The following is a 24,229-nucleotide window of genomic DNA, read 5'->3' as shown; positions in this document are numbered from 1 at the left end:
AGATGGCTGGAGACATCTCAGTGAGTGGCAGAACCCTGGGCTTGCAAGGAAGTGACAAACAGTGGAGTCTGGGAATGTTGACTAATGACCACATTTTGGCTCCCGTGGTCTTGCAGATCTTGACTCAGATGCACAGGCTTGAGGGAAAACAAATAAGCCTGCAGCTGTGAGCCGTCCTCTGCCATGTCTTTGGCAAGTAGCAGCAGTCCTCCAGAGGTCCGTGGATTCCCGTGGTCTCCCAGCAGCATCATTGTCCTCTGCCCACTGGGACTTTCTATCACCCCAGGATTGGTAAAAAGACCCATTTTTACAGAAAGGGAAAACAAAGGTCCAGACACAATAATTTGTCCAAGGTCAATCAACTAGTAAGAGGCATGCCCACTGTTACACAGCATTGAGAACAGAATCTTTGTACAGGAAGAGTTGGGCCAATGACACTCTCAGGCACCTCAGAATGATCTGACAACACCACCGCCAGTAGACTTCTCCAAGGGAAGGAAAACTGAGAGACTCCTTGACCTTCTCCAAGCCACTAGTGCTGGCCACACCTGGGTCAGGTGGCATCTTGCCCTTGCTTTCACAGTTGCCATCTAGCACTGGTGTGGGATATATGTAGCTTACATTAACACAGGAGATAGCTGGTTAGGAACATAGTCCTTGGGCTTGGGGACCAAGCTTGACTCTGTCCCTTACAAGCAATATGACCTTGGATGAGTATCTTTACCTCTCTAAGATTTAGCAAGAATAAAAATAATAATTTCCTGAGTGCTCCAAGCTTCATTAAAATTTGCATCCTTTTACCTTTTTTTTTTTCATTAAGAACCCTATGAGGTAGACTGTGTCATTGTCCCCATTTAACAGGTGAGGAAACACTAATAATGAAATCCCAAGCCTCCTGAGGTAGTGGGGTTCCAGCTCAGGGCTCTTTGGTGGCCTTTGTGAGGGACAAGGGTCAGCATACATTCTGAAGGGCCATGTGGTGGCTGCATTAAGCAGCTTTCTGGCCTATGGTACTTGTGGCAACTTAGCTCTGCAACTGCAACACAAGATTAGCCACAGTCTACATGTGAGTGGTAGCTATGGTTTGTCCGATCATATTTGAACAGGCTGTGGATAGCATCTGGCCTGTGGACAGCATCTAGCCTGTGGACAGTGTCTGGTCCATGGACAGGAGCTAGCCTGTGGACAGTATCTGGCTTGTGAACTACATCTTACATCTAGCCTGTAGACAGTAGTTAGCCTGTGGACAGTAGCTAGCCTGTGAACTACCTCTTACATCTTGCCTGTGGACAGCATCTGGCCTGTAGATGGCATCTAGACTGTGACTTTAGTTTGTTGATCCTTGACCTCCGTGGGGCAATCCTGTTAAAATGCCACCGGCTCTTCCTGTCTTCAAGCACCGAGCTCAGTTACTGGAGAGCTGACATAAGGTATCGGGGAGGGGGCCAGGGATACCGGCATCTGTGGATACAGTGTAGGTTGGGTAATTTATGGATCAGTGAAGTGGTAGTATACTGACCACAGGGACAGAGTCAGTGTCAAGCTGGCAATAAAAAAGTGCAAGGAGAAATGTGTGTGGGCACATACCTGTAGGTGGTAACTTGAGATTAAGATGACAGGGTCCAGACATAAGTTGTAAGGGTTCATTTCCAACCCTCACTGAGGATACAAACATAAAGGGAAGTAAAGGCAGAAGCTTGTTCAAGGAATTGGAGCAAAGACAATTTGGAAAAGAACCTGGCATTGTCTAAGGGTAGGATGTGGCCACTAAGAGCTAGGTTGCCTGGGGCCTACAGCTGAGTTTGGATAGGGTAGTCAGCAAAAAAAAACTCCCTGAGAGAGCAGTCAGAACTGCCTCCTCCAGCTGGTAACTCATCCTAGGAATGTTTGAAAAGAAGCAGGATATGACAGTTCAGCCCTGGCTAAGCCCACTAGATAGCAAAAAAGAAAAAAAGTGCATTCAACTCAGCAGATGTTATTAAACACGTACTATGTGCCAAACTCTGGGGACTGGGATGGTACATGCCCCCAAGCCTGTCACCATTTACAAGTGAAATATATATGTGCACAACTTACTGTAACATAGAATAGTCATGCGTGACCAGGGGCAGAGGAGGGTTCTGACTGCCCCAAAAGGCCTTTTGTAAGAACCTGTTGGAAGGTACAAAAGCATCACTCTGATGCTCTTGCCACAGGGCTCAGCAAGTTCCCTGCAGGTTCTCAGAAGCACCAGGCTCTGTGGCCCTCCCTGGAGTACTCAAGTACTCACACCCCCCAAGGACTCACTTGCCCCTGAGAAGCACATCGAACTTCCCAGAAGAAAAGAGGAGACTCTTGCTAACCAACTCATTTTAAAAAGGTATTATCTTGTGCTTTCAAAGTCCTCCTCAAGAGAGTGGAGCAGATAAGAAGGGAAGCCCTTGTCTCTGAATAATTGCAGTCTTAGAGGGGATCTATACAAGTCCTGAAGAGATGGCTGCCGGCAACTAAATGCTAGGGCTGGAAAGTGACTTGAAAAAGCCCCAGGCTCACAAGATAATGAAAATGCATTTAATAGTCTGTCAGCTTAAGTGTATACTGTGTCTTCTCTCAGTCAGTGCATTACAGGTTGGAGAAGAGACGATGCTCTGGGGAAGCAGTCAACTGCTACGGTGTGAGTATGCCCAAACCCTGGTGCTCTTACATGTTGTATGACATGTAACTCCAGGAGGCGGTGCTCTGGACCAGTGCTGGGCCTTCTCTGGTCCACTGCGCGCGCAGTCTACAGTTTTGAACATAGTCCTATCCAAGTATTAACAAAGGCATAAAAGCCATCACTCACAATCAAAAAACATTATCATAGAGCTTATAGGACAGCACATCCAGGAACTGATGAGTTGAAAAATTAGTTTTAAAAACAATAAGACTTAGCTGGGCATAGTGGCACATGCCTGTAATCCCAGCACTCAGAGGGCAGAGGGAGGTGGACCTCTGTGAGTTTGAGGCCAGCCTGGTCTTCAGAGCGAGTTCCAGGACAGCCAGGGCTACACAGAGAAACTCTGTCTCAAAAAAAGATTAATAATAATAATAATAACTTACCAGACAGTTTTGGAAAGTGTATTAAAAAAAACAATTGGCACAATTTAACCACCTAATTTCTAAGTGCACTTTGTCATATGTTCTTTACAAGCTGCCTCTTTTCCAAAGATAATGACAAAAGCTTCAGTCAGGCGGCACTAGACTCTGGTGACTTTTGTTTGTTTTCTTTGTTTTATTGCATTGTCAAGAGTAGAGTTTTAAGAAAAAACACTACAAAGGTTTTAAAAACCCTATTTATTCTCTATCATCAAAAATAGCAACAGGGGGACTTTATACAACTTTTCTGTGAGTACCCACCAGTCTGTTTTTTTTTTATTTTTTCTTAAAAAAAATAGAAGTTAGATAAAGAAAAATGATTTGGTTTTTTTTAAAAAATAATGTAAGGAAACACTTAATCAGATAGCCCAAGGAGTCATCAGAAATATGTGTAGCAAGAAAGCTTCGTTTGTGGCCCTCTCCAGCCTTTGCACGTCTTTATACTAAACTAGAAAGAGAATGTACAGTACCAATGTTCCCCAACCTGCGTGGATCAAATTGTTTGTTTTTATACCCATTATTGCTAAGCCAGAGTGTTGACACTGGAGCCGAGGAGTCCACTCATAGAGGATAAAATTGAGAAGCTGCTTCCGAGGACTGGATCTCCACCTGGGCCATTTTGAACTGGGTGCACTGCAGCCATTTGCGGAGGGCAGCCAGGCTAGCACTGCTCTGGCCCGAGCCGGGCAGCGTCCTTAGGCTGTGGTGGTTCACGTTGTTCTGAATGGCCTGAAGTCGGAGCTGGAGGCCGGCGGATAAGTGCTGTTAAGAAAAGGGTAGACAGTTCAATTCTTTCCACTAAGTGCACATGTCCGGTAGGGATGGGCAGGGCAGTCGGTCTACAGGTAGAACTCAGACCTGGCCTGAAGCAAGCATGCCTTCAAATCTGGCAGTGCTGGAGGTGCGGGCCGGGATGGGGTGAGCCTGTTAACTACAGTTATCCTGGCCCAACTCCATCCAAATACTGATGAGCTCATGTTGACTCACTGCAATGGGAACATGAAGCTGACGCCGAGCACCTGGCCTGATGCATTGGTCCTGAGCAAACCACTCATACTCAGCACAGGGGCCTGGTACAGTGGTTAGGTATTTGGGCTCTGTAGTGGAACTTCCCAGTTTCAAATCCCAGTTCCCCTGGGGAAGCTACGGGAACAGGGTCTATTAGTCTGTATTAAGTTTTTTCCCCCCTAGGTGGGGGCATATTTATTTCACAGCTCTATAAGACAAGTGAGTTAACAGATTTTCTAGAAGGGGACCTGGCCCATAGCAGATGCTTGGTACATTTTAATATTGTAGTGGTCTTTCTGTGTCCATGACAGTTGTTGACACAGGGAGGTCATGTCAAAGCTCCTCCTTCCCGGTTCCTCACCAAGCCTTCCTGGCCTGTACTTGGTGCCTTGTGAAACTGCCACAGATTAGCACCAAAGCAGGTGAACTGTGGGGCTGGCAGTTTGGAATGCCTGAGGTAGTGGCTCGGTTTGGTAGTGAAAACTGGAACTGAAGTAGGTTCTAGTGGTCTGTACATCCCTGCCCTACTGGTGGCCACAGCTAGCTAATCAGGATGCAAAGGCTGCCCACACCGTTGACGGCTGCCCTGCTGGCTTTTGATATCCCAAGTGTCTGGAGTCCACATCCCTCTCCTTCCAAACACTATGGCTTCCCAACCTGGGGAAGGAGATACAGCAAGAGTGTTTCTGTCCTCTCTCCCTCCCCGACACTCCAGGTGCCACAGACAGGCACCAGATGTGGACGGTGCAGTGTATGGCTCTCCCATTTATTGCCAAGCCCCACTATATTTGTCACTAAGGGGTATGTGACAAAATGTCACCCCCCAGTGAGACCTAGCATTAGAAAATACATTCACTCGGGGGCCTCCTTCCAGGATCTGGGATGCTATCCAAGTCACTGTTCTTTATGGTCCCAAATTTCCTCACATGTAAAATGAAGAAGGTGGGTTCTTTCTAGTCATTCCTTCAGCGTTATCCTTTTTTAAAGGAATTATTTCCATCCCAGAAAATGAATCTTGGTTATCAGATGACATCACTGGGTAAGCTTGGGCCAGACTCCATGGTTCCTTCTTAAATAGGGTTTGTCGTGGACTGAACCTGTTCAGACGTAGGGGCAGTGCTTCCTCCTTCCCTGCACCTTCACCCACAGTGAGCAGTGGGACCCGGGCTCCTAGGGATGCCTTCTGTGGGTCCCTTACCTGCCACAGGTCTCTGGTATTATCAACCCATGAGACCAGGAGTAAGCCAAAATCGTTCTTTCTTTATAGCCAAGGGAGTAGCAGTGTCCCCTATGGATGCTCTGAGGTTCACTGGAGGAAGCAGACCTTCCAGACAGTGCAGGGGATGACTTACCTTGGTATTTGACTGAATCATTGGCAACCACATAGGGATGAGCTGTGTGGAGAAAGACAGGAGGCTGGTTATTGCTGTCTCCCATTCTCCCACATCCGCTTGCATTACTGCATGGGAACGCAGGCTGCACCGAATGCACTCAGCACCACAGGAGATGTGTGCTTGCCACAGAGCCGCTGTTACCAACAGCATCTTTCTCAGGCCAAACCCCACTGAGATGGCAACATTCGGAGGCTCAAAATCACCCCCTTAGCGCTTAAAACATACACTTCAGAGAAAATGACTGATGGTCTCTTGAAAGCTACCAAGCATGGGAAATTAAATGTGTATTTATTTAATTAAGTCCCCACTTTATTGAAATGGGATTTCCTTGTGAGGATCTTTAGAGCCGGGGCTCTGAGAGACAGGGTGACTCGATTTGCCTGTAGCTCATGAAAGAGTATCACAGGGCAGTGTTCAGAATACCCCTGGGATACAGAGTGTGTCCATGACAGGAAAAAGAGAGCCCTGGAGGTGCCTGGTTAGGGTGGGGAGGAAGACAAGACCCGCACAGCTCCAGGGAGTGTGCAGGGAAGGAGAGCAGGAGGGGTGCCAGAGGTGCTGGGGGCAGGGTCACTGGGAAATCCTGGAGAGAGTTTAGAAGGCAAGGTGGAGCTGGGAATTTTAAAGTGTGGGTGCCCACAAGACAGAGTTTGTTTCTGTTGTGCCTGTGAAGTGCCCCTTCCTTGGGGTCATGCGACCCCATGACAACTTCCTGCAGCAGCAGCAGCAGCTCCGCACTCTCTGCTTTGACCTTTTGGTCACACGTCAACCCATTAAAATGTGAGTAAATGTTTGTAGCTCCATAAATCCACAAGTCAGGGAGAGCACATAAATGTCCATTTTCTGATGTGTCCCCAGAAATCTCATTGGTGACGCGTAAATGGGGCAAGAGATGAGCATCCAGTAAGTCTGGAAATGGTGGGTTTTTTGGCACTTCTCAGTACCTTCATACACTGATAGGCATTGCGGCTTTACTCTGTGTTCCAAACTGTCACTCCAACACAGCAGTAGGGGTATTATGGATTAAATTGTATTTCCACAAAATCTGTATTGGTAGTCCTAGCCCTCAGTGACTCAGAATGTGGCCTTAGTTGCAAATGGTGCTGTTGAAGATGTAGTCAGTTACTATGGGGTCCTACTGGAGCAGCAGGGCCTCAATCCAATACAGCCAGCTTCGTTATGAAGAGGGGAGTCTGGACACAGATACCAGGGGAGAACACTATGAAGAGGTGGGAGCAGAGGTCCACAAGCCAAGAGATGCCAAAGATCTGCCAAAGGCTGGAAGAAAAGCAGGAAGATGCCCTCTCACTGTCTCCAGAAAGAGCCAGCCCTGATGGTGCCTTGCTCTCAGCCCTCCAGCCTCCAGAACTGTGCAAACATATGCTTCTGATATTTAAGTCACACAGTCTGAGGTCCTCACCATGGTGGCCCCTCCAAAAGAATGCATGTGCTTTGGGAAGAGATAAAGCATGGAGACAGCTGTGGGAGCATGCAGAGCAATAAGAGATGGAAGGACTCATGGGTGCTGAGGGGAAAGATTCCTAGAAGAGAGTCATGGAAAAGAGGTTTAGAAAACGAAGGCTGAGCAAACCTCCATGAGCCCACAGATGACCTTAGATGCCCCATTAGGGGAACCAGGCCTTATTCCAAATTCAGAATGCCTCCAAAAATTGGGGCAGAGTGGCACCCCACTCACCATGAGCAAACCATGATGGGGACAAATTCAGAATACCTCCCAAAGAGGGGCAGAGCAGCATTCCATTCACCATGAACACAACCATGATAGAGACAGGTGAAAGATGAAGAAAGACATGGAAATTGGAGTCAGGTCCAAGCAGAGACTGCTTGGTGGTCCATGTGAACCCGGAGTGGTTTCTGGGCAGGCAGAGAGAGTCTGGCTGCACAGGCAGCCTGCAGTGGTCTGAAGATGAATCTGTTATTCCCCATGGCTGAAGTCTGCAGGGCATACTGGAGAGAGGAGAGCTGCACAGAGAAAGTGGGACAAAAGAGATAGGAAGCCACATATCCACACAAGGTCTCCCTGCACTTCAGCTGGGTACCGACCAGTGCACATCAGCAGGAAAAGCACCCAGCACTGAAGAAATAATAACGCCAAGTGACTGGAGGGAAATATCCCTGGCTGGTCACGCAGAGCAAGAAGATTCTGATCTCGCTGGATGGGTGGGAGGTGTTTACATCCCAGAACAGGTACCCATGAGGATAGGGGCTATCTCTCATGGTGCTCCTGAAGAGGGACCAGCCACGGAAGGTGTTGCTCCCATCTCAATTGACAAAGCTGAAATGCAAGCCTAGGAGAGGTTAAAATTACTTGTGAGTAATTTAATTATGTCACTGAATGAGCTCAAGAATGTACAAATGAGTGTTAAAAACAGCCAACACCCAAAAAGTCAAATCCACAATGTCAAGAATCCAATTAAAAAAAAAAATACCCCACCAGACAAGGCATGCAAAGAAACAGGAAAATGACCCACAAATGAAAACACCAAACAGAAGACAGACCAAAATGCCCAGACAATAGAATTATCAGACAAGAATAGTAAAAGAATTGTTACACCTATTTTTAATTAAAAACAGTTGTTAGATGACTGTGTGTGCGCGTGTGTGCATGTGTGTGTGTGTGTGTGTGTGTGTGTGTGTGTGTGCGTGTGAGTACTGTGAGTATGGATGTGGAGGGCAGAGTATGGTGGTATTGTGTTCCCCAAAATATTGTGCACGCTAATAAACTTATCTGGGGTCAGAGAACAGAATGGCCACAATATTAAACATAGAGGATAGGCAGTGGTAGCACATGCCTTTAATCCCAGCATTCAAGAGGCAGAGATCTACCTGGATCTCTGTGTGTCAAGGATACAGACAAGCAAGGATATAGCCGATCACTTTAATCCCAGGGAGTGATGACAGAAAGCAGAAAGGTATATAAGGCGTGAAGACCAGAAACTAGAAGTTTTTAGCTGGTTAAGCCTTCAGGCTTTGGAGCAGCACAGTTCAGCTGAGATTCATTCTGGAAAAGGACTCAGAGGTTTCCAGTCTAAGGAAACAGGATCAGCTGAGGAATTGATGAGGTGAGGTAGGTGTGGCTTGTTCTGCTTCTCTGATCTTCCAGCATTCACCCCAATACCTGGCTCCGGGTTTAATTCTATTAACAAGACCTTCTAACAATTTGTGCTACACCCAGAGAACAACTATCAGGAATCTGTTCTCTCCATCCACCACATGGGTTCCAGGCGTCAAGCCCAGGCCATCAAACTGGTGACAATTTGAGTGTCTTTGCCTGCTGAGTGTCTTATCAACACTATTATGCCTATTTCCAGGAAGATCGAAAAGAAGAAAGGCTGAGACTGCTGAATGGAGACACTGAAGATAACAGTTAAAGAAATAATGAGCATGCTTCCCCAAATTAAGAAAAAAAATCTATAATTATAGTGGATGAGGAAGGATAGGAAGCGCGCTGAGTCCTGCTGGGAATACTGTAAGCAAGCAGACAGTGGGTCACCGTAGCATGAATCTTAAAAGGTCTTATCAATAAAAACAAACCTGGGCTCAGGTATTGGGGTGAATGCTGGAAGATCAGAGAAACAGAACAAGCCACATTCAATCTCATCTCGCCAATTCCTCAGCTGATCCTATTTCCTCGGACTGGAAGCCTCTGAGTCCTCATCTGAATGGATTTCAGCTGAACTGCTGCTAAAAGCTTAACCAGCTCTAGTTCCTAGTCCTCACACCTTAAATACCTTTCTGCTTTCTGCCACCAGTTCCTGGGATTAAAGGTGTAAGTCACCATGCCTGGCTGTCTCCAGTGTGGCTTTGAACTCACAGAGATCCAGATGAATCTCTGCCTCTGGAATGCTAGGATTAAAGGTGTGAGTGCCACCATTTTCTGCCTCTATATCTAGTGGCTGTTCTGTTCTCTGACCCCAGATAAGTTCATTAGGGTGCACAATATTTTGGGGAGCACAACATCACCACAGGTCACAACACCTCTAAGCTACTGGGTGACCATGAATTTAGAGCCCTGTACCCAGGGACACTGGATTTTTAAAGCACTGCAAACTGGGTGTTGTATTATAAACCTGTATTCCCAGGAACAGAGGCAAGGGGATTACTAAAATTCAAAGCCAGCTTGGTCCCATATAGTGAGACCTTGTCTCAAAGTAAAATAAATAAATATTGCAAAATGTTTTTGAGATATAAAAAGTGAAAGTAATGAATTACCAACAGGCTCATGTAAGACATGTTTTTTTTTAAAAAAAGTGGAAATGGGATGATAACAGACGGTAGATGTTTAAGCATGAAGAAGTGGAAAATGGCCAACATGAGGACTGGAGAGACGATGGCAAACACAGGGCCTGGAGATGGCTCAGTAGATAAGAACATGTCTACTCATGTTCAGTTACCAGCACCCATGTCAGATGGCTCACAACCGCCTGTAACTCCAGCTCCAGGGGATCAACACCGTCTTCTGGTGTCAGTGAGCACCCACACGCATGTGGCATATACTCACACAGCCACACATTCATACACATAAATAAAACAAAAACAAACCTAAAAAAAAAAAAGAAAATGGCAAATGGAAAGCATAGTAAATTTAAAACCTATTTCAAATCTCTTTAAGAGTTTGTTGATTATTTAAGGCCAAAACAGCGAGACTGTGCCTAGGTGGTGCAGACCTGTGATCTCAGTTACTTAGGAGATGCTGAGGCAGGAAGATTATAACTTCAAGGCTTACCTGGAAAACTTGGTTAGACACTATATCAAAAGGCAGAAAGTAAAAAGAATTGAGGATAGTTTCATGATAGAATTATGTCACATTGGATGCCTTTTAAAAGACTTGCCCAGCATGCACAAGGCCTTAGGTCCAAACCCTAGTATATCATCATCATCATCATCACCACCACCACCACCACCACCATCTTTACAATGTGTGGTTTGGTTTATAGAGAGAGAGTCAGAGCTCTATACATATATAGAGCTAGGAGGTAGAAATAGATACATTGCAAATACATTATTACTTGAAGATCTTGATAAGTTAAAAATATACGCTGTAAACTTGAAACCAACCACTAAAAGATAAAAATGGCATAGAGCTAAGAAGATAATTTAAAATACTTCTAAAAAAATCTGTAGGTCAAACAAGAAGCTGAAACAGAAATTAGGAAGTGTTTTTAACTCGGTGAAAGTGAATGTATACCAAATTGAGGGAAAGTGCTTAAAGCAGCATCTGAAAGGAAACTAACACTCTAGACCAGCAGTTCTCAACCCTCCTAATGCTGTGCCCCTTTAATACAGCTCCTCGTGATGTGGTGATCCCCGACTATAACATGTTCATTGCTACTGAAGAACTGTAATTTTGCGACCGTCACGAATCATTATATAAACATCTGCTATGTGACCACTGCTCTAAATGCTGGTGTTTGAAAAGAAAATTCTCAAATTAATGACCCAAATTTCCATCTTAAAAAATGAAACAAAAGAAAATTATAATCAGAATCAAATCCTAAAATTCTCAGTTAATCTGAAGAAAGAAACAAAAATGGAACAGAGGGAAGAGAACAATTGAGAAATACAGAAAACAAGTGAAAAGTGGATACATTTAAACCTAACAATGTGACAAAATACATTAAATGAAAACAGCCTAAAGACTTTAACCAAAAGGAAAAGGCTATCAAATTGGATGCTTTTTAAAAGACAATTAACTACACATTGTCTATAAGAAATACACTTTAAATACAGACATAGTTAAAAAAAAAAGATGGAAATAGATTTACCATTCTAACACTAGCCAAGAAAAATCTACCCTGCTTTTATCAACATTAGACAAAGTAGCTTTTAGAGGGAAAAATTGCCAAGGATAAAAGGTGACATTCCATGATTTCAAGTCATTAAGGAAACACAATCTGAAACATACAGGCCTGATAAGGAAACTTTGCAATTATTATAATACATGAATTCGAAACTGATAGAACTGGAAAGAGACAGAGCAAATCCACAAATCACAGTGCTATCAGGAAACACCCTTCCCAGAGAGGTCGTTGAGCATGGAAACAGACTCAGAAGGAAGAACTCCAACGGGACAGAGGCTTGATCAACACTAAACAAGTTTGCACTAACTGACAGCAAACCCCACACCATCACAGCAGGCCCATTCTTCTCTAGGGCATGCAGAGGAATTACTAAGACATATTATATTCTAAACCAAAATATAAGTCTCAGAAGTTTAAGATGATTGAAATCACAGAGAATATCTTCTCTGCCAAGAAGGGAATTAAGGAGAAATTCACAATGGAAGGGTCTCTACAAGTAGTCAAGTATCTGGAAACTAAACAATTTACACCAAATCATCAGGGATGCCAAAGAAAGCAAAGCAAAAGAGCAGTTAGAAATCAACCTACATGAAGTAACACCATGTACAAAGTCATTTTGGTGGTTCACCCAGAGCTTTGAAGGAAATTTAGAGTGCTAATAACTGATCATTTATCCTAGAAAAGAGACAGGACTGAAATCAGTGAGTTGCATCTTCCCCTAAGACACTAGGAGAAGAAGCACACATTTAAGATCAGGTTTAAAAGAAAGAAGAAAAAAATAACAGCAGCTACAGAGTGAGTTTCAGGCTGAGCCCCTTGAGACCAGCTCCTACTACAAAAGAGAGGTGGGGAAGTAACAGAGCAGAAAACAAGAGGGGAAAATGGATTCAACCCAAGCAAGAGTTACCTGTTGTTTCTTAATCAAAACTCAACAAAACTGGTAAGTTTCTAATCAGACAGATGAAGAAAGAAATAAAAGCACATGTAACCAGCAGCTGGAATTAGAGTTAACGAAAGTTGCAAGTGAAATGGACACACTAGGAACTATATGGACAAAATTGTTGACCTAGACGGACTGGAGAAATTAGAAGACATTGTCTGAACACTCAGGAGGTTGTGTTGAACACATGAGTAGCCTCTATTGGTTTCTAAAGTCCGTAACTTAAAAATTCATCCTCAAAGAAAACTACAGGTCCAGGTGGGGCCGCTGGTGAATTCTGCCAAATATTTGAGGGGAAATAATTCCAATTCTATACAAACTTTTCAATAGAGGAATACTTCATAATCCATCCACTAGGCTGTTGTTACTTGGTGCTAAGGCAAATACAGTCACTAAATGAAAACATTTAGTCTCTCTTTATAAACATCAATGCTATCAAACTGAAACCAGAAAGATACAAAGAGGATCTTTCAAAGCTTCCACGACCAATAGAATTTACCAAGCTGTAGGGTCCAGGCTCAACAGAAAAGTTAGCTGTATTCCTAATACTAGTAATGAACAATCAGGAGTTCAAATGCAATAGAAAAGTCATAATAGGACAGAAAAGTGACCTGTTTGTGGATAAAACTGACAGAAGTATGATACAATCATTTTGGAAATATTTCTGAGCCATATGGTACTTCTGAGAGAAGATGAACACATACAAACATAAAGATAGAGTGTACTTGTGGGTCAGGAGACTCCATATTGTTAAGACTATAATTTTTCCCAACCTTGGGACTCAACGAAATCTCAACAAAATTCCGAGCAGTCTTATAGGAATTGACAAGCTGATTTTTAAAATTTATCTGTGAAGGCAAGGTATAAATGTCAACCCACTTGAAAAGGATGAATGAAAGACCCTGACTGCTGTGACATGATGGTCATGCACAATATGGCATGGAGGTAAGGAGAGCAATGGACCCAGGAAGCAGGGAGAATAGGCTTCTGAAGTCATCCTCTGACCTCCACATGTACTTCATAGCAGCACACCCACACATATACACATGCACTCTATAGTAGTACACACAAACATACACACATATGCACACATGATCACACATGCAGTCCATAGCAGTACACACCCACACATCCACAAATGATAGCAATGCACATCATAGCAGTACCTACACATATACACATGCACTTATGATAAATAAATAATTGTGAAAAGAACAAAAGATGTCAAGGCTCATTAAGCACACAACTTAAATATGTCCAGTTTGGCAGGTGTCAATCATGTAAATTACACTTTAAAGAAACTGCAAGCCGGGCAGTGGTGGTGCATGCCTTTAATCCCAGCACTCGGGAGGCAGAGGCAGGTGGATCTTTGTGAGTTCGAAGCCAGCCTGGTCTACCGAGCGAGATCCAGGAAAAGGCGCAAAACTACACAGAGAAACTCTGTCTCAGAAAAAAAGAAAAAAAAAAAAAAAAAGAAACTGCAAAACATAACATCAGGTCGGAGCATCCAGCTGCTAGTTTTTCTCACACTGTTGACATTTTCCTATGTTGAGCTGTGTAAGACATATCTCTCCCATTTGAACCAAAGACCTTGCAGTGTCTGGTATCAGCTGAGTATTCCCTGGAAATGGGCTGCTTTTCCCCGGCACAGCCCAAGATAGCGAGGTACCAAGAGTCTTTACCGAAGAGTGGCACCAACTAAGAGAAACAACTATGCCCTTTGCAGTGCGGTGATGGTGACGGAGGCCAAGACAAGAAATGTAGAGTGGAAGGTAAAGAAAAGATGTGGTCAGGAGGAGAAATCATCTGTGGGATATAGAGGAAGGATGACAGTTACAGAGGAGAAGGTAAAGCTAGAAGTGGGTATAAGCTACTGCAGATCTGCCTCTCAGGTGTGGCTCCCTGTGGCACAGGTAGCCATGCTCCTTACCAGGTTCTCCTTACTCTTTAATCTGACATCCTACTCTGCTGTTTCCAGAAAGATGATGAATGCGTGAATTATCTTCTTGTCCACTTACTGATTTAAAATATCGACACATGAGACTATGTAAGAGAGAGTAGCATGTAGCAAGTCAAGCAAATGCATGGTGATTTCTTTGGTTTTCTGGATGGCTTTTGCCAGATGAGGCACTACCACCTGATTGGTCATAGGGCTGTTTCCAAAGCAATGTTCCCCATCTGCTTTCACTCCTGTGAAGAGCAGCCATGGTCTGACACAAAAGAATGCAGTACAGTGGTATAGTGAGAGCAGACATGGCATAACAGCCACATGGGAAGATACTGCAGAAGTGGGAAGATACTGCAGAAGCCATAGCCTCCAACCATAGCCTCCAACCATAGCCTCCAGCCCCGCTCCACACATTTAAACTGAACCCGTTCTTCACCCTCTTTAGACCATGCATTCAAAACAAATCCATGTATATTTTTAGCAGTATGAAATGATCTATAAAAATCATAGTTTTTTCCTACCTTGACAAAAATGGTTGAATTGCATTCTTGCAATGCCTCCATTAAACTAATCACATGGAGACACACCATTTCTACCATCTGAAACAACAAACATCAAAGTCAATTCCATTCCTGGGAAACTAGAAACCTTGTAAACTCATCAGCAGTCACAGAGGACTGGTACCCTGCACCTAGAAAGTCTCTGTGCTTGGCGACTGGAGCCCACAGAGGAGTTCCCATTCGCCTCCAAAACCTTACACTTTAGAAACAGACTTTCTAAAGAGCCTGAGGCTTTGGAACGGTACTTCCATCCTCACTCAGAGCGGGCTGCTGTTGGAGCTCAAGGATGGCTCGCACTGATTTGCAGGGCACCGTGCTTCCCGTTGGAGGACACACAGCTTCAGCTTCGTTCTCTGCACCCCTCAGGGTCAGTCAGCCTCTTTCTCCATCTTGATCCTTTCTCCACTCACAGGGATGTCTCAGGAAATGGCTCAATGCACTATAGATCTGTCTCTCAGGTCTCATCCCCCATGGTACCCGCAGCCATGCTCACACCAGATCAGACAAGAGTGTGTCCCTCGGGAATTCTTAGGGATGGATTTTAAATCCCAAGGAGGTTTTACTAGAAGGCTTTACTGGGTTGAATAAATGCTTCAGAAAAAAAAATTAAAATTCATATGTAACACTGTACGTAAGAAACACTTTGGGGGCATGCTCATTTGTAACATTTGAATGTCAAGGGGGATTTGGAGGAGAGCGTTGATACGGAAAGGCTGACACTGAATGAAAATGCTAGTCTCTCATATATCCACGTAATGTGGAAAGCTCCAGTTTTGGTGTCTCCAAAATAACGTAACAGCCAATCCCTGAGTTCTTTTTTGGCCACAGAACTGTGACCTAATAAATGCAATTATCTCCTTAGAACCAGGAACTGTTTTTGAACCCTAACACAAGCATAACCATTCTTGACTGAACCAAACATCCCTCCATATGTAAAACTGTAGTACCATCCAGAGAGAAATGCAAAGGCTTCATAAGGAAACTACATAGTCCTCCTTCCTTACAAAATGGTAGCAGAAAACGTTCCTCAATTAAGACACCATACCCAAAGACCTCTGTGGCCAGGGCAGCGTGGGGTCCTGAGTGGGTGGCATGGGGTCCTGGGCACACTAGAATGTGCTTCCAGTGTATGACTCTTTACAGATTAGCACTCTACCCATGGAGCCCTTGTAGCCAAGACACTGGCTGCTGCCCCTTCAGCTGAGAATCCTCCAAATACCAAATGAACCCCAGGGTCTCTCACAAATAGCTCCCAAACACCCACCACTGACTCCAGGAAGACCATCCAATTCTGTTTAATGAAACGGTACAGTCTAAACAGTCCTCAGATGTTTCCAGTGTAATCTGGAACAGCCCCTCTCTTGGCTTTGGGACTCGGGTAGAAATGACTTCCTGTGGTCAGTCTGTTCTTAGACTGCACCAGAAAGATTACCTAATGGTGGAAGTTTACACGTATTGCTGTGGAATCCAAACCTGACATGGCCTTTTCTCCTAATGATCTGTCTTTATACCATCTTAAAGGTAGAAATCTCATATAGAGTTCATTTAGTGCTAGGTAGAAAAGACAAAATGTGTCTGCTTTGTATTTGTTTTTTTGTTTTTTTTTTTTAACATTCATGATCTACAGCATGATACTTTGATATAGGGAGTGGCATGGCTAAAAACAGCCGGTTAACACACACATTATGTTCCCACATTATTTGTGGGTTTATGACTAGGAGTGGCTTAGACATTTTGAGGTTTTTTTCCTTAGCTCAGAGGGATCTTCACGGACTCACCACTTTGTTGTGGGCCATCAGCTGGAGGATGCTGGGTGTCACCCTACTCCAGAATTCTAGCGCTGTTAGTATTGCTGTGAAGCTGAACTCGTTCTGAGTTTGGACGTTTGTGGCCACGGCACTCTGCTCGCAGTACACCGTCCAGAGCTGAGCGAAGGTGAAAGCATGGAAGAGGGAACACATGTGCAGCACACAGGTCTGGAAAGCAAGAGGACGGCTGTTGCTTGGTGCTCTCGACAGACGGCCTTGCCGGGGAGCACAGAAGAAGCACAAAGGAGCAAGCCCAGCCACCGCCTCCTGCTTCCCTGCCTTGGATCCGCACTTCTCTGCCAGCGCGAGTGTGCCCGGAGAGAAAGCCTCTTTTCCAGGAGAACATGCCTAAGTTTACAGAGTAAATCTACCCACTGCCCTTTCTTTTCATAAGACTGACATCTCCCCCCCAAGCTGGGTTAGGAAACTAGCCATCCTATTTTGCTATGTTAGCATGTTTCCACATCGATGAAAAGGGGATAATAGTAAGCCTGTTGAAGGGGTCAGGCAAGGAATAAAAGAGAGGCAGCCGAGACCTTCTGCCCTGCACTTAAAATCACATGGCGGCAGAGCGGTGTCGGACGGAACAGCTATCCATGGTGGGCACATATTGCCACAGCTCCTACAACATGGAGGCTCTCCACAGACCACCTCCATGATTCTCCAGCCATCCTCCTGTGTACTTTACAGATCCACATTACTGAAGTTGAGGATAGTTAAATAACTTCTTCGTGTTCACAAATGTTGTGGGGAGCAGAGGAAACCCTGACTGACTGAAGTCTTGAGCCAATGTGTGTTATTGACAAGAGCGTGGCAATGTCAAGGAACATAGCCTCAGATCCATGGGAAAACAGCAAAGTCTTCGCCCTATGGTGAGGCTCAGAGGGATGGCAAAGCATTCTTCTGTTCGGTGTGCAGATGTTGATAGTGTATGCACAACATATCCACCATATCTCCCTGTCCCCAGATGTTTACAGCCTGAAGACTGCTCCCCTTACAGAGACTGTTCCTACTGATTAATTAAATGGGCCTCCTTGTCCAGCTGCAAACCACAAACCAGCCTCCATATTTATCTGTATGTAATAAACACGCCTCATCATTCAACTGTATGCAATAACCCCGCCCCTCTATTCGACTCTATATGATAAACACACTGCGCTTCTGGGAAGTGTATGTTTCTCTAACAGATAGTCCAGTCTGTCTGATCCCAGCTTTTCTGTGTATCTGTCTTTTCTTAATTCCTCCACTATCCCACCAGGTCAAGTCCCTTGAGCCATGCAAGGATGGGGCTCAAAGGTACAGTACCATCTTTAAGGCTCAAACAGGTCTGGGTGGAGAAACCAGTTCCTTTTGAAAGCACTGTGTGGATCAACTGGGTGGGCACTCTTATTTTCTCACAGAGCTTGCTCTGGCCTGTCTCAGCTTCTCGTAGGCCCACTGGGATCTCCTAGAGCTTGCCTAAGCTCCAGGACTGGCCCTTGGCTCTAGGTAGCTGACTTGGGGTGTCATGACTTAGCTATGCCTGGGCTTTCCTTTATTCCCTTAAGGCTGCTGTCTGTCTCTGCAGTTGGCACACTTCTTTGTGTGGGTGATTCCAGTAGGCTTCACTGAGCACCAGGCTAGCCTTATTTCCATGCTGTGTGTTCATGTGTCTTAAGGGATTTGAGTTGAAAAGATAATACATATCCCCCCCCACACACACACCTTTATCCTTGGTTCTGAAAACTAAGCCCAGAATTTTTATTGTATTTGTAGCCTGTTGTTTCTCTATATTGTTGTAAGACAAAAACGCCTGGGAAACCAACTCTTCCTTGCCTCTATAATTTATCTCCATAAAAATAAGCCAGAAAACAATTTAGGGGGGAGAAAAGACAGCCTGGGAATTTAAACAACTTTAAGTAAGGCATTAGCACAGAGGTACTTTCCTAACAGCCACACAGGAGGGTGAGCTAAAATGCCTTTACTTCTCAGAAGAAACTAATTGGCTGATAAGGGTCTCCATTAGCAATTCCAATGCACTTGGTCTGAATCTTGCAGAAATCACTTACCTTTGATTGCTCTGGAAATCCAATTAGGATAACAATAAGGTGGTCTGCAATGTGGGAACCTGCATCCAGAGGTATGGGAAGGCAGGGAGAGGAGGCATTGGGACAGACGGCATTATGTGTGAGGGACCCCAGGAGCAGCCAGGACAGCAGACGGATGTGGGAGACACACTCGATGAATTCTTTAGGTCTGCCAGGGAAGAAAGGATGTATTAAGGGAGACTTTATGTTTTCTCTTTCCTTCAATGCCCAGTGAATATTTAGTGGAAGAAGGAATTAAGGTGTGGTCTTGCAGGCAAGTACATCAAACAAAACGCCAAGGCCAGTGTCTTATCTATTTGTCTTGCTTTCTGCTCTAATTCTGTATTTTCCCTTCAGGAAGGAGCAGCTTTGGTGGGACAAGATTCAGTATCCTTCAGCCAGTCCGGCTGTCTCCCTGGCCTCCCTGAATCCTTTTCTTTCTTCCCAGCAGAAAGTTCTCCCCTGGCATCCTCTCTAGTGGGAGAGTGAACAGAGCAGGAGCAGACAACACACCACGTGACTTCCTGCTTCGGCTCGCCATGAACCTTCAACACAGCCATGAGCTCCAGCTAAATCTCAGGCACTCAGGAGGACTTCAGGTTATTTGCTCGGCCCCATTTTAAATTTACTTTATATATGTGGGTGTTTTGCCTTGGTGTGTGTCTATCTGTGCACCATGTATGTGCAGGGGCCACAAAAGCCAGAAGAGGGTTTCCCATCTCCTGGGACTGGAGCTATAGGCAGCTGTGAGCTGTCCTGTGTGTTCTGGGAATCAAATCCAGGTCCCGTGGAAAAGCAGCCCATGCTCTTAATCATGGAGCTGTCTCTCTAATCCCCTCGCCCCTTTTAAAACAGGAAGCGCCTCACCCTTGCTGCATTGCAGAAGGAGGGTGGTAGAGCCAGGGCAGATAGCGGACCACAGCTTTGTTATCTCGGTGGTTGCCCCGGGAGATTTCCATAGCTGCGATCTGAGCTAGTCCAACTTTGAGATGGCCACCGAAGGTATCCTCATGCAGAGGCTGGGAGCACGTCTTCATGTGGCTCTGTCAAATCAAATGACACTTTGGAGGTCAGGTCATTCCCAATCCCCACCATAGCACTCCAGGCACACATCTGCTTAACATCTTAAATGTTTTCCCACTGTTCTTAGGCTATGAGCTGGTGGTGGGGGTGGGGCAAGATGGGGCCAGTGGGACCAACCAGTGGCCTACAGAGTCAGAGCACCTATCGTCGGGTCTCCTCCATTCTGGGCTCCCCAATGCTGGCTCCGCTGCCCACTACCATTCCGTTACCTGAAATATTGCCTTTCTTTGCTGAGTTGCTCAAATGGAGCTCAAGTATCATTTTTCTCAGAAAGCCTTCCCTGAGCTTCCTGGCCATGTCCATGCTACTGTCTACTGCTTCTTTCTAGCAATTGTGAAAGCCACAGTTTTATTTCAGTTTATATGAAACATTCACTAAATCTGGCCTCCTAGCAGACCCGTGTATCTGGTGTTCGCCCATCCATGCAATCTGAATACCTACGACAGTGCTAGATAGAATACAGACACTCAGTACGAATTTGCTAAATTAATTCTGAAGGTTTCTTTTGTGCTCAGGGACTTGAGACATAGGTTCCAGGGCCAGTTCTATTCCGAGTAGCTAATGACCATGGACAATAAGCCAGTTGGCACTTAAGAAAGCGATGCTGGAATCTGCCGCTCTGGCCACAGTTCTCTGCAGAACTTGTCCTCTTCCACAGACACAGTCAGCTCTGAGACATTGTCCAGAGCCCCAGCTAACAGGCTGCCCAGGGCAAGGAGCCCTCATCTGGGAGAAGAAACTCCATCAAAGGGGTATTGGTGGTCACAAAACACACACACACACACACACACACACACACACACACACACACACACACCCTCCTTCCCTGCCTCCTGCTTGAGAATCAGAGACTCTGGCTGCCTGTTTGTGTTATGACACATCCTCCATCCTCAGAGAGGTACCCCACTTCTGCAATGTGGACTCTGAATCCTCTCTTCAGGAGCCCCACCATGCAATGTATCTTTGGTGCTGGGTCCTAAACTCTTCAGAGCCACTGCCATGCTTCTGTCTGTCTGTCTGTCCATAGTATTATTAACATTCCAACTAAACTCCTTGCTTCCCAGGAGTTTGTCTGAGCACCCCTCTTGAAAGCCCCTGTCCCAAACCTTATAGCTCCTTGAGGGTTTCTATCTGTTCCCTAATATGAACTAACGATCAGAGGGTTGGATTGTATCAACTTTTCAACTATCACTGATGTTTGTGAATATTTTTTTCAGAAGTTTCTGTAAAACAAGCTCAAAATGTTTAGGCAACCATTGTTGCCTCTTCTTTTCGTATCAAAGTCGTTCAAGTTCACGTAACCAGGGTCAGTGATCGGTGACCAGGATATGACTAAAAGACAGGAACTCCAGGATGGCTGGGATGACCGGGCACTTTCCACCCCTTGTCTGCACTCTTCTCCCCATCACTGTACCAAGAAACACCCTGGCTGCCTGAGCAGAATGCAGAGTTAGAGCCTAGTGAGGAAGCCATGCTCAGCGGGTGGTCTTCTGAGACCACAAGACTGCTGTTTGTCACAGAGGGAATCGCTCAGTGCCACTCTCTGGACCATGCTCGGCTTACCGTCTGCCCGTGTCCAGAGCCTCTCTCAACTCTTTGAGACTATTGATCTTTTAGCTCCCTGGTAGGACCATGGCAGAGGAAGACACCCACATCAGTTGTTCATCTTATCACCACACTCCCTCGCTCCACAACCATACCCCACTCCCTACCACACCCCCTCACCCTCTACCATACTTCCTCACTCCACCACACCTCTCTCCCCCACCACACCCCCTCTTTCCCCCACCACACCTCCTCTTCCCCCACTACACCCCCTTACCCCTCACCACACCCTCCTCACACCACCACACCCCTCTCCCCACCACCACACCCCCAAACAATAAGTTCAACAATTGCACTGGGATTTTGTTCATACATAAATTGAATTCTGTTCTATCCTCGTCATTATTTTCTTAGAGAAGTTAGGAGATACAAAGAATAACTGGCTGCTTGTGCAATGGGCCACATCTTCCTGTGTTGTTTGATATCTATTTTGAGCACATTAGGCAAGGGAGGAGCGTGCTAACTCCCTTGGCAAAGGAGGAGATAGAACTGGAGGTGTGTTGAGGTAGCTCTGGCTGGGTAGAAGGGGAACCCACTGGGGTTCACAGCAGTCTGGGGTTCAGCTCTGACAGCACCACTTCTGAGGAGCATGACCTTGACCACATCACTCAAGCCTCAGTTTCCACATTTTTAATGGGGCTTGTCTTGAATAAGGACATGGTAAGAAGGAGCAAATATTTTAAAAACTAAACAAAAAGCTGACACCACAAGACTCTCCTTTTTTATTTTGCAGAACTACTAGACCCCAATTCTTCAGACCCCCAAGAAATGGGCTCATTCCACAGTGCTTCAGCTGCTTCTGTGGGGAGCCATAGATTTCCTTGTGGGTCTCCAGCCGAGAGCTCTCTGGGCCCTGTGACTCTAAGGGGTGATCAAGCAGACACCAGCTTACCTTGAGCTTGGTCAGAGTGTGCATGTCTGCCATGAAGTCCAGCACCTCACTGACGTACTGTCGTATGCACTCCATCGCTGCTGTCCCACACTGAAACACAGGGACACGGCTCGGCCACAGCCCCACGTGTGACTGTCACCACAGCCTCACTCTAAAGCTGCTTCATGTTCTGTTACCCACCCCACCCACACACTACCTTCATTACAAAACTGGTTTAAAAGTTTGTGGTAGAGACCAAAGAAACTGGAAGCCTAAAAGAAATGAAATTACTTGCTATTTCCACCAGGCAATTGAAGTGATGCTTGCTGGCTTTTAAACTGGTATAAACACAAGAGTCCACCTAACTGATGCTACCAGAGCCTCCAGGGAAGTCTTGGATGCACGTGAGATGTGCCCCACTGGAGATAACACTGGTATAATCATTTTTGCCTCCCCTGTACACATGTCATACCATGTTTGCAGAGTCAAAAGTTCTTTTCAAATCAAGTCATGGCTTGACTTCATATGCACAGTAGGTGTGTTATTAAATAGATACTTGTATTCATTTTGAGTTCTTCCTAAGCTAGACAACTAGAAGAGAGAAGTGAGATGGCACCTCCTTCCTACACCTCAAGTGCATTTGGTCAGTTTCAAAAGAAAAGAAAAAGCACGCTGTGTGGCAGGTTATGGACTGGCTGAGACCTGCTCTCGGGGAGCAGTGTGGTGAATCTGGGATTCAGAGCGAGACAGAGGGAAGTGGATGGACAGCCTTGCTGCATCAAAGCTGTGCCTGCGAGAGAACCCACATGTCAGCTGCATAATGCGGATCAAAGGCAAGCAGGCTTTGAAGCCCCATGAATACCCTGCTAACGGCCTCTCCAGGCTTCCTTTAGGAAAATCTGGAACATTACAGACTTAACTAGCTCACCCAGAGACTTGCATTTCCCCATATTCATGTAAATCTGCACAGCGCTGAACTGTATCACCTCCCCTCTCTTCTAGAATGTTCCGCTTGTCAGTTCCTCTGACAGGATAACAAATGGTAAAATAAGGTCAGTGGCCAGTCTGTCAGTGTTTTCCAAGCGTTTCACATGTTCTAAGGTTTTCTCCTTTTAATTTAAATCCAGTGAAAGAATTATAGAAGGGTATTGTGCATGGGCTTTTGCAATATGAATCCTTCAATGCAAAAACAGGATTCCCCCCCCCCCCAACCTCGATTTATTCCACTCTCTCTGACCTTTCATGTATCATGCAAATAAGAGCAGACACTCTGCTCTTGAATTTCTTGAAAGGGATTTGTTTCTTTCATAGGCAATATTTTATACCAGTCCAACTAGGCAAATGTCACTGAAAAGAATCACTAGGAATATTATTCAATATTTACCATTGCATAGTTAGCTCGTTCCAGGGGCAGCGACTACATCCAGCTTTAAAACCCACCTTAAGCTCGGGAAAATCTTGGGGAGGCAACCATACTTTAAAAAGCACAAGCTGGTAATGCCAACCCCCCTTTCCTTTGTAAGACATGGTTGTATCTTTAGGTGTGTCACCAGAGAAAGATAGAACATGGGGCTGTGCTCTGTTTCAGAAGGCTCTGTCTTGCTCTGACAGGAAGCTGGTGACAAAGGGGCTGGGCTCTCACTAACATCAAGCATGTGAGCTGAAGCCACTCACACCCAGCTTTTCACAATCCATCGGCTTTAAAAGCCGTATTTCTTACATTATCAAAACAGCACAAGTTCATATAGAAAAGCGGAAAATGCAAAGTAGAAAAAGAGCAATTTAAAACCCCACGATCCTAGACCCTGCCTTTCTTTTCTGAGAAAGTTGCTCCTCATATTTCCTCTCCAAGACTCTGCTGAAGACACCTAACACACAAGGAACTGCGGAAGACTAACAAGGCCTTAGCTTGGTAGCCCTTCAGGTACAAGCGTTTCCTGATGGAGTGACAGTCTTTGAAATCTTTGCTTGACATCCACTGAGCCCTGGCCTGACTTCAGCTAATCAGTG

General features: G+C 45.3%; 1 protein-coding gene across 17 annotated transcripts in view; it reads right to left on the bottom strand.

Annotated features, from left to right (window-relative positions):
• Positions 1 to 3,295: 3,295 nt before the first annotated feature.
• Positions 3,296 to 24,229, bottom strand: part of Unc79 (unc-79 homolog, NALCN channel complex subunit) — a 247,964-nt gene continuing 227,030 nt past the window's right edge. For all 17 annotated transcript variants that reach the window (XM_036205590.1, XM_036205592.1, XM_036205577.1 and 14 more), the window contains 7 exons: positions 22,241 to 22,330; positions 19,528 to 19,703; positions 18,643 to 18,829; positions 16,565 to 16,762; positions 14,748 to 14,825; positions 5,475 to 5,516; positions 3,296 to 3,876 (listed from right to left, as the gene is read on the bottom strand). In XM_036205590.1, coding sequence (XP_036061483.1) covers positions 3,676 to 3,876; positions 5,475 to 5,516; positions 14,748 to 14,825; positions 16,565 to 16,762; positions 18,643 to 18,829; positions 19,528 to 19,703; positions 22,241 to 22,330 — 972 coding nt within the window. In that variant the 3' untranslated portion in view covers positions 3,296 to 3,675. The remainder of the gene's footprint in view (positions 3,877 to 5,474; positions 5,517 to 14,747; positions 14,826 to 16,564; positions 16,763 to 18,642; positions 18,830 to 19,527; positions 19,704 to 22,240; positions 22,331 to 24,229) is intronic.

Source organism: Onychomys torridus, chromosome 14 (genome assembly GCF_903995425.1).
Source record: "Onychomys torridus chromosome 14, mOncTor1.1, whole genome shotgun sequence".
Taxonomy (NCBI): domain Eukaryota; kingdom Metazoa; phylum Chordata; class Mammalia; order Rodentia; family Cricetidae; genus Onychomys; species Onychomys torridus.
Note: the sequence above shows the minus strand (reverse complement) of the source record. Positions and strands in the feature narration are given on the sequence as shown.